At 49.9% G+C, this 16,175-nt stretch overlaps 1 protein-coding gene across 1 annotated transcript; it reads right to left on the bottom strand.

Annotated features, from left to right (window-relative positions):
* Positions 1-163: 163 nt before the first annotated feature.
* On the bottom strand, positions 164-14,785 carry NUDC (nuclear distribution C, dynein complex regulator). The gene is made up of 9 exons (XM_055397978.2): positions 14,589-14,785; positions 12,171-12,248; positions 3,663-3,866; positions 3,507-3,572; positions 2,677-2,796; positions 2,409-2,603; positions 1,073-1,156; positions 862-980; positions 164-445 (listed from the first exon to the last, which is right to left on the bottom strand). Exons 1-9 carry the CDS (start codon positions 14,667-14,669, stop codon positions 394-396), a joined length of 999 nt encoding a protein of 332 aa, XP_055253953.1. The 5' UTR covers positions 14,670-14,785; the 3' UTR covers positions 164-393.
* Positions 14,786-16,175: the final 1,390 nt, after the last annotated feature.

The following is a 16,175-nucleotide window of genomic DNA, read 5'->3' as shown; positions in this document are numbered from 1 at the left end:
AAGCCTTGTCTGAATCCTCTATTTAAGTATTTGAGTACTGAGCCCAGGGAAGGGCAAGGACTTGCCCTAGATCACACGACAGAGCCTGGGTGAGCAGTCAAGCCCCCAGGTCCCAGCAGCAGTCCTAAGAGGCCTGAACCCCAGATAAAGGCCAGAGGGAAGAGAGGACACAAGTGGAATTGGGTAAATGGTTTTAATGTGTAACAGCAGGCCAGCTGGGGAGGACAAGACCCCCCAAGGCCCAAGCCCTTCTCCCATGATGGCCTGGGACCTGTGTGTGCCAGCCAGCCCTGTGCCTGCCCTGGCCCTGCCCACCAGTCCCAGGAAGGGTGGGAGAGGAAAGTGGGAAGCCGGGAGTTCAGCCTGGAGAGTTCAGGGGAGCAAACACAGGGGCTAGTTGAATCTGGCCTTGGAAAAGTCCATCTCTGGATGCTGATCCATGAACCTGCAGAGACAAAGCAGGAAGGTGAGATAGGCCATCTGTCTCCCCCAAATGTGTCCCTTTCTCTCAGCCTCCAACATGAGGTCTCATCTGTTTACAACTCTCAGCAACCTGGAGCCACACCAGGCAGGAGTGGGGCCCCCAAGGTCTCCCCAAGGCTGGATGCCGAGGTGCCAACACTGGCACTGCTCTTTCTGCTGGTGACGGTGACCGCCTGTTACCCTTTCCTACCCCGCGGTGGCCTTGCCCTCAAGATGACCTCAGTAAGTGATTAGGGGAGGCAAGCCAAGGCTACAAAGCCATAAACTTGGCTGGCTTATCCTGGAAGGGGCGGGGCAGCTCCTGTGTTCTGCTCAGTAAACACTCGCCACTGTCACCCGTAGACACCTCCCCCAAACTCCCGTCTCTGCGCCGCTCACTTCTTCAGGATCTCCTGTTTCTTCTGCTCATCCGAGGTGGGCAGCCCCATGGACTTCTGCCTCTGGTCGTACATCATCTTCTCCACCATGCTCCGGGTCTCGCTGTCCAGGTCTGACAGCTGGGGGTGACAGTGACAGGGTGGGTGGAGCCCTGGGGCCACCGAGGCCCCAGACCTCCCAGTCGCAGCTCCTCCAACCAGCCCGGGCTCACCTTGGAGTTCTCAGGGTTGATCTTCTTAGTATTGATCTCGGGGTCACTGGATACCAAGCGGCTCCACCACTCCATCTTGTTGATCTGAGAGGAAGAGGAGGGCCACCCGGGGATGGGTGGTGGCTCACTCTGGACCCTGGTGACCACCCCCAGCTCTTCCAGAACCAAACTCTCTCCCAGCCACATCCTGCGTCAGGGACTTGTGAGGCCTGAACTGGGACCTAGGGGCAGATGGGCAAGACCTCTGCCCTCCCCGGTGGCTGGGGGAGACAGACACGGAGACAGTCAGCATGATAAGGGAAAGAATAAAGTACAGAGGGAGATACTCGTCCAGGGTAGAGGGAGAGGTTAGGACGACACACATGGGCTGGGCCTTAAGTGACACGCATGAACCACATTAAAAAAGCAGGGAAGGACATTCCAGGTGGGAGGAAACGCAAGGGCACAGAGTGAGTGAGTGAGAGGCAGCCACAGCGGGTCAGGTGAGCTGGGCCAGGCAGGATGTGCCATGGGACACTTTCCTTGGACCCTGGCACTTCCCAGAGACCACGTTCATTTACTGGGTCTGTATCCCAGTTCTCTGAGAAGGGGAGAAGGTGGGCTTCCCGGGGGGCATAGTTTTGTCTTGTTCAGTTCTCCCTCCAGCACTTAGAACAGTCTCTGGCACATAGTAGGTGTTCAAGTATTTGCTGAATTGAATGCTTGTATCGATACAAACCTAATGGAGGGACTCCCTGGTAGGTCCAGTGGTTAAGACTCTGAGCTCCCAAGGCACGGGGCCCAGGTTCCATCCCTGGTCAGGGAACTAGATCCCATGTGCTGCAACTAAAGATCCCATATGCCACAAGGAAGATCCCGCACATGGCAACTAAGACCCAAAATAAAAATTCATACCCAAAATAAAAACTAGGAAAAAACCTAATGGACCTGGAGAAAGAAATGGCAACCCACTCCCGTATTCTTGCCTGGAGAAGTCCATGGACAGAGGAGCCTGGTGGGCTGCAGTCCATGGGGTTGCATGACTGAGCACGCATGCATGAGGGTGGGGGGAGATGGGTTAGTAGCAATAAACTGGTAGAACAACAACAAAAACCTAACAGAAAGGAAAAGGCCTTGGTGCTCAAGTCAATCCAGACCCTTAACTCCACCCTCTCCTAGAGGCAAAAGCTGGGCGGATCTCCTGAGCTGCCCTTTTTCTGATTCTAAAATGTGACAGACCTACTATAAAAGTCTTACTGTGGGGATGAAATAAGATAGCCCATCAGGCCTCCAGCAGGACCCCCAAGTTCAGGAACAGCCAATCAGGACACAGGGCAGGAGGCGGAGCCTTTCGCACCTTCTCCAGATGCACCGTCACCACCTTGCCGTCCTCGATGAGCCACGAGCTCTCCTCCACCTTCACCTCGTTGTAGAGCTCCCCATCCACGATCGCTGGCTGTCCCTTAAGCCCCACACGGAGATGCCTCCGCTGGATGTCCACCACCACGTCCTTCCCCTTCAGCCGGAAGTTCACGTGGAAGGGCACGGCCAGCTGCACGGGCCAGAAGCAGTCAGGGGGCGCCCCAGGCCGGCCCCCTCCCTGCTGCCCCAACCCCTGTACTCACGTCCAGCTCTGACAGGGTCTGGGTCCAGCGGTAACTGGGCAGGTCCGCCCCGTTGCCGAGGTTGGGCTTCAGTTTCCCTTTGTCCTTCTCGTCCTCGTCCTCCTCCTCCTCCTCCGCCTCCTGCTCACAATTGGGGTGCTCGGCTACTTCCCTGACAGACCCAGACTGAACCCCACTGGCTGGCATGGCACATACAGCCACAGAAAACACAGAAGACCTGGTCCCTGCCCAGCCCATGGCCCATCATGAGTCAGAGGTAAAACCTGTTTGGCTCTCTGTTGGCTCTGATGGGGAGACCGTGGGACAGCTAGGGTGGTGGCAGTCAGAGACAGACCCCAGGGACCCAGCCAAGGGACTTGGGAAGGAAGCCCAGCCCAGAGCAGGTCAGGAGGTGGCCGCCAGTGGAGTTGTTCTAAAGGAAAACCAGCCTGCCAAATGGTCAGTTTCCTTCTTCTCTGTCTGGAGGGTGGGGACCCAGCCTCAGACCAGAACCTCTGAAGAGCTGAAGGAGTGCCCCAAGGATTATGTGGGAGCGGGAGCAGCCCTGAGGAGAACATGCCCCAGGCGTGTCAGAGAAACCCATCCCAGACCCGAGCCCCCTGCATGGTGTCCATACAGCACTGCCCAGCTCTGTCTCTCTGGCTTTTCTGCCAAGGCTTAAATTAAGCCAGTGAGCTCTGGAGTTTTTTTTTAACCCACTTTGGTCCAATGTGGGATCCTGGAGTATAAGGAGGATTCCCAAAGCTAAGGGAACGGTGTGGTGGGCCTTCCAGAGAAAGGGAGTGGGTGAAGAGCCCCAGAAGTTACCAAACCCCTGCAGTCCATCTCACCTGCTTCCCTGGTGAGCCAAGACTACCGTTCTTGAGCTGAGCCTCCTGATTCTCGGCATCCTTTTTCTGTGGCAAAGGGGAAAACAGCTGGCAAGAGGGGCCCCACTTCTAGGGTCCATAGGGGTCAGTGGGCAGGGGAGGGAAGCCCACCCCTACCTGGTCAATTTCCAGCTGTAGCCTCTCAGCCTCCTCATCAGTCAGTTCCTTGATCTGGGGCCCGGAGATCTCTGACTTGGCCTCCTTGGCCAACCTGGCTGCCCGCTCCGCCTTCTCCCGCCGCTCAGTCTCCTGCCGAGCTCGCTTTTCCCGCCGGGCCTTCTGTGCCAGCTGGTTGTGGTGGTTGAAGGTCTGCATGATAAGCTGAGGAAGGAAGAGAAGGCTAAGAGGCATCAGGGGAGAAGACACGTTCCAAGACATGAAGCCAGTCCCATCTCTGAATGCCTGGGCAAGGCACTGTACTTAGAACCTCAGTTTCCACATCTTTAAAATGGGATTTAATACACATCTATCTCACTGAGTTGTAATGAGAATATCTGCAAAGTATCTGCTTCAATAAATAGCAACCACTTAAAAAAAAAGGCAGTCCACGGGGTAAGACCCAACACTGAAACTGGACAACCTGCAGTTGTCACATACAGCTTTGTCACATACTGCTGCTGCTGCTGCTAAGTCGCTTCAGTTGTGTCCGACTCTGTGTGACCCCATAGATGGCAGCACACCAGGCTCCCCCATCCCTGGGATTCTCCAGGCAACACTGGAGTGGGTTGCCATTTCCTTCTCCAATGCATGAAAGTGAAAAGTGAAAGTGAAGCCGCTCAGTCGTGTCCGACTCTAAACGACCCCATGGATTGCAGCCTACCAGGCTCCTCCCATGGGATTTTCCAGGCAAGAGTACTGGAGTGGGATGCCATCGCCTTCCCCATGTCACACACTAGCTATTGTATTTTTGTATTATTGTAATAGGCTAATTACTTAACCTATTAATGGTGTTAATGGGCTTCCCTGGTGGCTCAGTGGTTAAACAATCCACCTGCCACTGTAGGAGATACAGGTTCGATCCCTGGGTCGGGAAGATCCCAGGGGAGCTTCAGAGTCCTCATCATCGAAGATGAGTCCCTACCTCACAGGAATGTCGGGCAGACGAAGTGATAAGTGCTTTGAAAGTCCTTCACAGCAGAGTGAAGCTGTCAGGAGAACTCCAGCCTCAGCCCCTCTGAGAAGCTTTTCCTCAGCTCTCAGGACAGAAAGAGCTTTCTGGAGGGAAAAGGCCAGCGTCTTCCTCCCCTCGGCCTGTAAGCTAACCATTTCAAATCCCTCCTCTCCCACGACGCCTTCCTAGGATGCTTCTAACCTGCTTCGTGCTAGCTGCCTCCCCCTGTGGCCCAAAAGTGACCCCAATACTGTTACCACAGGGTCTGGCTCTGTGGCCTTGGACAAGGAAACAACTTTGACCTTTCTAAGCCTCAGTTTCATCAGCTGTCGTGAAGACTGCATATGACACTTGTCAAGAGACTGGCACAGTCCTAGCCACAAACCAACTACACATGAACTGCTGGCTTCCCAACACCCCCTGCCTGGCTGAGGCTAACCCAGGGTCAACTGGGAGAAGCACCTTCTCTGCCATGAAGGTAACAATAGGAGGAATGGTTACACCTCATGTTTTACATCAGAAGCTCCTGAAATGCAGTTCCCCTGATCCATAGAATATGTTAGCATCACCCAGAATTTGTTAGAAATGCTGAATCTCAGGCTCTACTCCAGGCCTACTGAATCAGAAATCCCAGGGGTATGGCCCAGCAATTTGTACTTTTAACAAGCCCTCCTGGCCAATTCATGCATACTTGAGTCACACCTACATCTGAGATCCTGGCCTACTCCTTCTACCTGTGTGACCCTGAGGTCATCTCTCTGTGCTTCTACCATATTATTTCTAAAAGCAGTCTTACATAGCTGTTCTTTGCCTAGAATATCCTTGCCTCTACTCCCAGGTCACCTTGCAAACAGCTTCTTATCCTCCAGGACCAGCTCAAGTGTCTGTTCAATTTCACCTCTTCTCCTTTGGCAGACTCAGGAATTTACCCAACTTAGGAAACCCAACTCTGTGTCAACCCACACACCTGGAGGAGGCTTCACAGGACCCCCACCACATGATCAGTGGTCAACAAACCATCTTTCAAGAATCTCTGAGCCAGAGCTAGAGGGAAATGGATCTGCAAGAGTTGAGGGGAACCACGTGAGGCTCAGGATCACTGAAGTCAGCCATGGGCTTCTAGGCCTAGGGTTCTGCCAAATGCCCTGTGGCTTATCATTCATTGGGTGCCAACTCTTCCTGTTACCCTCAAACCTCCAACTTCACGCCACATTACACTACCTCCACACTCTCCGAGGTTAAGGGTACCAAAAGCACCCCGAAACCAAATGGGTTAACAAAATGAGGTGCAAGAAAGAAATGAGCCACCTGAAGGCCACTGTGCTGTCAACAGAAGGGGATGGTCATGGCCCAATTACGCCAGCAGAGGCGGTTCCACCCTAATCGGGGAGACCTTGAACTCAGGCCATCTGCTAACCAGTGGCCAAGGGGAGGCAGGAACGGGGCCGTCCCCTCTCCCAGCTCCAGTGAATCACATCCCATTCGTCCTGTTCCTTCCCAGCTCCTGGAGGGCAGATGAGGGCAGAGCTGAACCACCAGGCAGAGTCAAGGCCAGTAGCCTTGATCCCTCCTCCCAGTCTCCTCCCACCAGCTTTACCTGGGCCCAGGCCCAGGCAGAGACCCCTGCGAGACTATAGCCTACTCAGGGTGCCAAGTGGCAGGCTGTCAGAGTCGAGCTTCTATCACTGGACGTGTCTTTGGGAACCAGAGCCCAGCAGAGTGAGGAAGCGGTGAGGAGGGCGGGGCCAGTTCTAGGCCCCCGGAGGTCCGCTGGGCGTACCTGCACAGCTTCCCCTGACCCAGCTGGGGCGACGGGAGAGTAGAGAGGGTCCCCCCGGACTGGCCAAGGAAGCCTCCTGAGAGATGCCTAAGCTAAACCCAAAGGCATGAGGTCATGGACCTGACCGTGGAGTGCGGGGACACGTCTGAGGGAGAAGACACACTCCTGTTCTAGAACTTCATATAAATGGACTAACAGTATGTGCTCTTGTCTGCCTTACTTTAGAAGGCTGAATAACATGTACCTATGTGTGTGCTCAGTCTAGCCCGACCCTCAACTCCATGGACTGTAGCCTGCCAGGCTCCTCTGTCCATGGAATTTTCCAGGCAAGAACACTGGAGTGGGTTGCCACTTCCTCCTCCAGGATCTTCCTGACCCAGGGACTGAACCTGCATCTCCTGTGTCTCCTGCATTGCAGGCAGATTCTTTACCTGCTGAGCCATCGGGGAAGCCCGAATGATATTATATTACATGGATATATGACATTTTGTTGACTTATCTATCAATGAATGCTTGGATTGCTTCCAGTTTGGGGCTCTTATGAACAGTACTGCTATGGGTGTGCAAATCTCTCTTCAAGATCCTGCTTCCAGGGCTTCCCTGCTGGCTCAGTGGTAAAGAACCTACCTGCCAATGCAGGAGACACAGGTTCGATCCCTGATCCAAGATCCCACATGCCGCAGAGCAACTAAGCCCATGCACCACAACCACTGAGCTGGGCACTAGAGCCCAGGAACCGCAATTACTGAACCCACGTGCTGCAAATACTGAAGCCCACTTGTCCTAGAGACCACGCTCTGCAACAAGAAAAGCCATCGCCATAAGAAGCCTGTGCACAACTAGACAGTAGTCCCCACTCGCCGAAACTGGAGAAAAGTCCACACAGTAATTAAGACCCAGCACAGCCAAAAATTAAAAAAAAAAAAAAAGACCCTGCTTCCAATTTCAGGTGGTAAATGGGATTGCTGGGTCATACGGTAGCTCTATTTTTAAATTTTCTGAGGCACTGCCATACTGTTCTCCACAGCAGCTGCACTATTTTAAATTCCCACTGACAGTGCACAAGAGTCCCAATTTCTCCACAACCTTATCCAGCAGTATTTCTGAGGGTTTCTGACAGAATCCATCCTAGTGAGTGTGAGGTGACAACATCTCACTGGTTTTTATCTGCCTTTCTCTAATGACTAGTGATATTGAGCATCTTTTATAACAAAAAAAGAACTATAATTCACTTTTACCAGCAATGTCTGAAGAGTGCCCTTTTTTCCCACATCCCTGTAAGCAATTAAAAAAATATAGTTTTGTCAGTTTGACAAGAAAAAAAGGGCATCTCACGGTTTACTTCACCTACATTTCCTTGATTACTTCTGAATGTAAGCATCTTTTCATATGCTCCTCATGGAATGGCCCATTTTTCCATTTATCCTTTTCCTGTCAACTTATAAGAGCTCCTGCATATTAAATTGGCTCCTAAATTTTATCTGTCCTCTGCAATGCACATTTTCCCCAGATCTATTGTTTTCCAAATGAATATATGTCATTGTGTCTCTTCTGCCACAGTTTCTATATCTGAAGAAACACACAGCTATCTTTTATTCTACAGCTTCCAGGTTTCTATCCTTGCAAGATCTCTTCCACACAAGGTTATACATAGTCTCCTAGCTTTCCTTACTAAGCTCTTTTTCATCTGCAATTTATTTCTAGATACGAGTACAACAGGCTTCCCAGGTGGCCCTAGTTGGCAATACAGGAGACCTAAGACACACAGGTTCTATCCCTGAGCCCGGAAGATCCCTTGGAGGAGGGCATGGCAACACACTCCAGTATTCGTGCCTGGAGAATCCCATGGACAGAGGAGCCTGGCAGGCTACAGTCCACAGGGTTGCAAAGAGTCAGACACAACTGAAGTGACTTAGCAAGCATGCTAGTTATTCCTATGTCAATAACATTGATTTGATCGTTATGGCCTTTACGCAAATCCATAATGCCTAGCTTCAAAAGCTATAAAAACTAGTGTTTTTCTGTTTCTCTAAGTTTGAAGCATGAAAGTACTTAGTCTTCATATCTTGGCATAAATATGGATATACCCTTCTCTGCATAAATATCAATGTTTCATTACATTACGCTGCTCCTGACCCCTGGACTGTATACAGTATATGCACTGTGAAAGTGTTAGTCGCCCAGTGGTGTCTGACTCTTTGCAACCTCACGGACTGTAACCCGCCAGGTTCCTCTGTCCATGGAATTCTCCAGGCAAGAATACTGGAGGTAGTGGGTAGCGATTCCCTTCTCTGCAGGATCTTCCAGACCAGGGATCCAACCCAGGGTCTCCTGCATTGCAGGCAGATTCTTTACCGTCTGAGCCACCAGCAAAGCCCAAGAATTCAAGTTCACACTCCCTTTTTTGAACCTATTGGGGCCAGATGTGTTTGGGGATTAGAATTCTTTTGGATTTTAGGAGGCAATACATTGCATATTTAACCCTAAAATCCAAGAACTCTAAATCCCAAAATACATCTGGCCCCAAGAGGTTCAAAAAAGGGACTGTGATCTTGTACTCTCATGTGCCAGCAACACTCTTTATCCTCACAACAGCCTCGTGAGAGAAAGATTATCCCCTCTTCCGGGGGCAGGAGGGGGGAATGAGGCTCATAGTGTGATTCATCCAAAGCAGTTGTCAAGCAGGGAAAGGGGCCCACCAGGATTCAGCCACATCTGCCTAGCTCCGGAGAACATGCTCTCAACCAATACACTTGGAAAGGATTTATCTGGTAGCCCGGCGCACAGCAGGTCCTCAGCACAAAGGATTTACTGGTGTTACAACTGGAGACCAGTTGGGAAGGCTGGACAGGTTTCTGCCTGAGAGTCCAACCAACCTCCCAGGAGACTCTAAGGGAACAAAGAGGCAAGGAGCGTAACAGAGGAACCAGCAGACGTCCAATACAGAACAGCTACCGTCATCCTTGTGATACGCCCGAGACACCACTTCTCAATACTGTTCATCTCTCTCCCTTCTGCCTGCTACTTCGCTCAAGCTTCATACCTCAGGCCCTCTTCCTCAGATCGTCCTTGAGCCCCCAACCTAGGTTAGTCGTCATTTTATGCTCCTAGGACTTCTATCCAAACACCCACCACTTCCTCACTGTCTTTTTTGGTGGGGGGGGCGTAGGCTTTACTAAGGAGTCTACACTGTGAGATCCATGAAAACGAAGACCGTGTCTGTATTCACCTCCGCTATCCCAATGGTTCTGTCACAGTAGCTAACACCGGCAAAGTGTTAAGTGTTCAGCGCATTTTTTTTCTTTTTTATTTATTTAACTGGAGGCTAATTACTTTACATTATTGTATTGGTTTTGCAATTCATTGACATGAATCTGCCCTGGGGGTACATGTGTTCCTCATCTTGAATCCCCCTCCCACCTCTCCCCATATCAATGAATGAATGCTGATATTTTATGGCAAAGTCTGGCTCACAGAAAAATAGGAGGTGCCAGTGCTAATACCGGAGAAGGCAATGGCAGCCCACTCCAGTACTCTTGCCTGGAAAATACCATGGATGGAGGAGCCTGGTAGGCTGCAGTCCATGGAGTCGCTAAGAGTCAGACTCAACTGAGCGACTTCAATTTCACTTTTCACTTTCACACATTGGAGAAGGAAATGGCAACCCACTCCAGTGTTCTTGCCTGGAGAATCCCAGGGACAGGGGAGCCTGTGGGCTGCCATCTATGGGGTCGCACAGAGTCGGACACCTCTGAAGTGACTTAGCAGCAGCAGCAGTGCTAATACAGAAAGCATATTTGAGCCAGAAAGGGTCCTAAAGGTCAGTGAGTCCACCTTCTTCTGCTTGACAGGTTGAAGATTAAAAGGACCAGAGAATTGGTGGGAAATCAACCAGGCCACACAGCTAGACCAAGAACCCAGGACTCCTACTCCAGGACCATGTCCTTACTACAGAGTAGCCTCAGAGGGCATATTATCAAGCATTTCAGCTTCTTAGAACTCAGGTCTCAGAAAGCAGTTTGTAAAATGTCTCCTTTTGGTTATTATGTCTCCTGTTTAACTGAAAACAACTGTCAGTTTTCACAGTTCAGTGAAATGACATCTTCTTCATTATTTACAAATCTTCAAAAATATAATTACAACCTAGGGGAAACAGAAGACATTCAAACTCTCAGAACCTGTACCATAAAGCACAATCCTCAGGAATCACCTAACAGCAGTCAGAATGGCTATCATCAAAAAGTCTACAAATAATAAATGCTTGAGAGGATGAGGAGAAAAGGGAACCCTTGTACACTGTTGGTGCAAATGTAAATTGGTGCAGCCACCGTGGAGAACAGTATGGAGGTTCCTTAAAACACTAAAAATAGAGCTACCATATGATCCAGCCATCCCACTCCTAGGCATATATCCAGAAAAGACAAAAATTCTAATTTGAAAAGATACACGCACTCCAATGTTCACAACAGCACTACTTACAATAGCTAAGACATGAAAGCAATCTAAATGTCCAATGACAGATGAATGCATAAAGATGTGGTGTACACACACACACACAGAGGAATATTACTCAGCCATTTAAAAAATGAAATAACACCATTTGCAACAACATGGATGGACCTGGAGATGATCACACTAAGTAAATTAAGTCAGAGAAAGACAGATATTGTATGATATCACTTATATGTGGAATCTTAAAAAAAATGGTACAAGTGAACTTATTTACAAAACAGAACTAGATTCACAAACATAGAAAATAAACTTATGGTTACCAAGGTGGGGGGGTAAATTTGTAATCTGGGACTAACAGATACACACTACTATATACAAAACACATACACACACACACAAAAGGACCTACTGTATAACACAGGGAACCATATTCAATTTCTTATAATGACCTATAATGGAAAAGAACCTAGAAAAGATACATACATACATACATATATATATATATGAGATAGACAATTAAAAACAAAACCACCACCACTATTCTCAAATCCCTGAACTTTGGGTCACAGAATCCAAGAAGACTAGGATTGGTTGGTTTTGAGTTTTCCTATACCTGTCTTCTAAGCTCAATTTCTAACATTTGACTACTCTCATCTCCCAGTGAGGTAATTAGATAAAACCTGGGCTTCCCTGGTGGCTCACACAGTGAAGAATCTCCTGCAATGCAGGAGACCCGGGTTCGATCCCTGGGTTGGGAAGATCCCCTGGAGAAGGGAATGGCTACCCACTCCAGTATGCTCGCCTGAATAATTTCATGGACAGAAGAGCCTGGAGGGCTACAGTCCATGGGGTCACAAAGAATCGAACACAACTGACAGACTAACACTTTCACTTTCCTCAATGGAGAAAAGGAACCAAGAAGCGTTGTGTAAGGGGCAGAAAGCAGTTTTACAAGAGACTCTGGTTCCAACCCTGGCTCTCCCATAACTCAGCTCAAGAATCCGGACAATCCTGGCTTTCCTATAACTCACACTGATTTCCTCCTTTGTAAATGGGGACAGTAACGCCTGCCCCTCAAACAGTTAAAGGACCACGGGGAATAGGGTAGGTAATGCAGTTGGTGAGGTGAGAGGCTTTAATAAACAACAGCTTGTTTCCCTTCCCTGCCTCTTTGCCCTTGGCGTTTTACTTCTGCTAACAGTTATTAGTATGACCAAGAAGGTCAGGTCAGCTCTTCTGGAGAAACAGAGCTGCTCAAAGGACACAGGCCCTCAACACTCACCTTTTCTGCCATGCCTTCTTCTCCTCCAACAAAGAAGTCTGTTTTGCGTCGAAGGAAGCTGAAGAAAGTGTTCACCAGCTGAAAGAATACAAAGACAGAAGCTGGAGAGATGCCACCTCAGGAGCCCTTCAACTGCACAGAAGCGAACTCTCTCAGCCTAGGAGGGAACCTGGGACTAGACTGTTTCACCCCCAGCCTCTCAACCGAGACACGTCCTCCCCACAGGCCCGGGCTTTGTCACTTCTGCCAGGAAGCCTAAACTAACTTTACCCAGATCACTCAAAAGGCAGACGTCTCAATTCTTTTTCATTTATTTTTGGCTGCACAGGGTCTTCACTGTGACACACAGGCTTTCTCCTAGTTGTGGTGAGCACGCGCTGCTCTTCACTGTGGCACACAGGCTTCTCACCGCAGTGGCTTCTCTTGGACAGCATGGACTCTAGGCATGGACTCAGTAGTTGAGTCCTAGACACGATAGCTGCTCCACGACATGTGGTGCCTTCTCAGACAAGGGATCAAACCCGTGTCCTCTGCACTGGCAGGCCGATTCTTACCCACTGGACCACCAGGAAGTCCCAGATTTCTCATTTTCTTGTGAGCACGTGTATATATATTTCACATTTTTTGTGGTGCCAGAGGCAGCCTGAGGATACGGGCATCTAGGGCTTGAAACATCTGGGGCCCACCTTTCCTCTTCACATAGTAAAAAACCCATCCAGAGTGGCACTGGATAAGTTACTAGGGCAGAGCTAGAAGGAAGGGAACAAACGAAGCCATTTGAAAGAAAGTTCAGACCAACTAATTCTGGCTTGGTAGCCAAGTGGTTTAAGAACATCAGTTTGGGTATCAAGACTGATATACATGGGCTCTGTGACCTTAGGAAAGTTTCTTAACTCCAAAAAGAGAAACATCAGCAGGACCTATTTCCAGGGATATACGTGAGGATCCTTTGTGAGAACCAAAGGAAGTAAAGGAGGTGAGGTCCCTAGCAGTGTCTGGTCCAGAGCAAGAGACCCTCTGCAGGAGAGTGAAGTCCACATAAGCATGCACCATGAACCGTGACTGTCAGCATCCTCAGTGCCCAGCACCAGACCTGACTCAGAGTACACGCTCAACAAACATTCTGATGAACGAAATGATCTAGTGGTGACCTAAGGTTAGCATCTATAACTAAGCCCTTTTATTTGCCCAAGAGAGTGGTTCTAAATCCGATACTAGATTTTAATCTCAATGGTTTAAATTCCTGCTTCTACACACTTTTTTCAGTTCACTCAAAAATGAATACACTCCAAATTCAGTTGTGTCAACAATTTGGGGGGGTGGGGTGGGGAGAGGGAGCCTTTCACATCCTCAAATTAATAACACTCTTCCGACCTCAAAGGGCTTAAGAGTCCTTGGTCACCACAGGTACCTACCTGAATGAGAGAACGGGAATGGAAAGCTCGAAACTTTTTTCCCCAGAGAGACACAGAACCTGAAATGGTCTGTGGAATGCACACACTGGCCTAAAGATGCTGGTCCCCTCCAGGTCAGGAGCCTGTTGGATGATCTTGGGTAAGTTCCTTCGGTGTCTTTAATAAGGAGACTAATCTTGACAGGCTTTTCTACCTTTGGAACTTTTTCATGGTTCAAAACACCAATTCCAGAACCTCTTCTAAGTTGCTCCTTATCCTTCATCCACTCTGTGTTACTGGGTCTGGTCACTACGCAGGAATTATGTTCCTGCACACGTCAATCACTCGAACAAATACGTGCTGACTGTCCAAGCCTGGTTACTGAGAATTCCTCACTGTCCCTCTCTTCAAGACACTACTCTCCTACAAATTCAGGAAATATAAGGATTCGTAGCTGTATCTCAAATAAAGAAACTGAGGCTGGGAGACATAGAAGGGTCCCAAGTTGGTAGGTGCGGTGTAGAGCAATCGTGAACATCGGCCTCCTGTTCCCCCATTCAAGACCACGTGTTAATATCGCCTCCCACTCTCACATTCTTTCGTTCGCTCCAAGTCTCCGTACAGGCAAGTCGCAATGTTTAGAAAGGTTCATCCCAAGGGATGCTCTTCGGGGGCGGCCACCAACGGAGAAACGGAGCCGAAAGAGTGTGGGGAGGGGGGGGGTAAATCCCAAAACTCTGGGGCTTTTCCGGGGGGGCGGGTGCAGCGACGCCGGAGCTGCAAAGGCAGAAACTACTGAGAGGTCTCGGGAGGTGGCGGGGACCAGGCCTGGTACGAGTGAGAGGCCTGGTACGAGTAGGCCAGACCGGAAGCTCGAGTGCACTAAGAATGTGGAGGGGAATCCCAGAGCCCGCGAGGCCCAGGGGTGTATCTCGGCTTCTCGAAGGCAGAGAAGGACGGAGAGAGCGTGGCTGGGGCCTTCCCCCGTGTAGGCGGGCCCAGCCAACGCCGCGCGGGCAGTTACCTCCTGCACGCCGCCCTCGTGCTGCTGCGCCATGGCCAGCAACATGCCGTCGAACCGATCCTCCTCCTGCTCTCCGCCCATCGTGCCAGCTGCGAGCCACGCTCCGAAATCCGAGCTCCGCACTCGCGTCCCGAGCTTCCCAACCCTTCGGATCGCGTCCGGTCCAACGGCTCCAGTCCCCCGTCTTCCGCTGCGGCGCCGGAAACACGCAGGCGCTGCACCGCCCAGGCCCTCCCGCTCACTCTCACGTCCCGCCCCGCTTCGAACCTACGGCCATTGACCGCGCGGCAGATAGCCCGCTTTGCCGGCCATTGGTCAACCTGCTGAGCCAATCAAAGAGCGCGTTCGTGAAGCGGTGGGCGGAGCGGAAGGCCGCAGAGTTCGGTGTAAGTTGCTATGGTCACCAGACGCTTTTTGGAGCCTTCCAGAAAGGCCTGAGCCCTAATCCGGCATGGTTAGAATTGAAAAAAAAGGCACAAACTTTGTTCCTACGCCTTGGGTGTGACCTCCCAGCTTGTAGAGGGGTGAAGTGGGAAATGTTCTTGGTTATCTTCTCTAACCTTCCCACGGGTCAATTGAGGCCCGAAAAGGAGAACGGACCCGCCCAGAGAGAAGTCTACCTCCGTCATCATCACATGCTCTACGTAAATTGTGCAGTCGCAGGGGCCCCGGAGTTAGAGGACTCTGTGCTTGGATTAATGCTCTTCTGCTGCAGTCTGAAATTTTTTAACAAGAGAGCCTACACTGTCGTTTTGCACTGGTCCCCGCAAATTATGTAATGAGTGATGTATTTAACCTCACTTCTGTTAATATGCGGGACAGGTCCCAGTCATCGAAGGCCAACAACTTTACTTTTTCATTGAATTTCATCTTCTTAGTCTGTTTAGGGATTTTACTCTTGTTATCATTCTTTTCTAAATCTCCTGCACCACAATTTTCTTTCTTCTGGATTATCCACTTCAATTTACATTTAACTCGACTTCTTTTTGTACTATTGTATGACTTTCTCTTCCTACTACCCCAATTTTCAGTTCTCTTTCTCACCAAAACTTGAAAAGATTGCTATACGTGTTTCTCCACTTGATCACTTTCCATGTCTTCTTGATTTACTCTAGTCTTTTCTTTTTTATGTATAATTTTATTTAATTTTGGCTGTGCCAGATCTCTGCTGAGTGGGCTTTTCTCTAGTTGTGGAGAGCAGGGGCTACTCTCTAGTGGTAGTGCATGGGCTTCTCCTTGCAGAGCACAGACTCTAGGGTGTGTGGGCTTCAGTAGTTGTAGCCTGTGGGCTCAGTAGTTGCAGTTTCCCCACTCTAGAGTTGCAGTTGCCAGGTTCTAGCACACAGGCTCAATAGTCAAGGTACCCAGACTTAGTTGCTCCATGGCAACTTAGTTGCTTCTGGGACCAAGGATGGAATCCCTGTCTTCTGCGTTGGCAAGAGGATTCTTTACCATTGAGCCACCAGGGAAGCCCTAATTAGTCTTTTCTTAATACTCTGACCAAGGTTACAATGACCTACTTAATGCTGAAGCCAGTAGGCCACTATTATCTTACTCAACTTCTCAGCTGCATTTGACACAGTTGAC

This window comes from Moschus berezovskii, chromosome 2 (assembly GCF_049115385.1).
Source record: "Moschus berezovskii isolate FMDL1 chromosome 2, NW_MosBer_1.0, whole genome shotgun sequence".
Taxonomy (NCBI): domain Eukaryota; kingdom Metazoa; phylum Chordata; class Mammalia; order Artiodactyla; family Moschidae; genus Moschus; species Moschus berezovskii.
The sequence above is the reverse complement of the archived record's forward strand: the minus strand, read 5'-3'. Positions and strand labels throughout refer to the sequence as shown.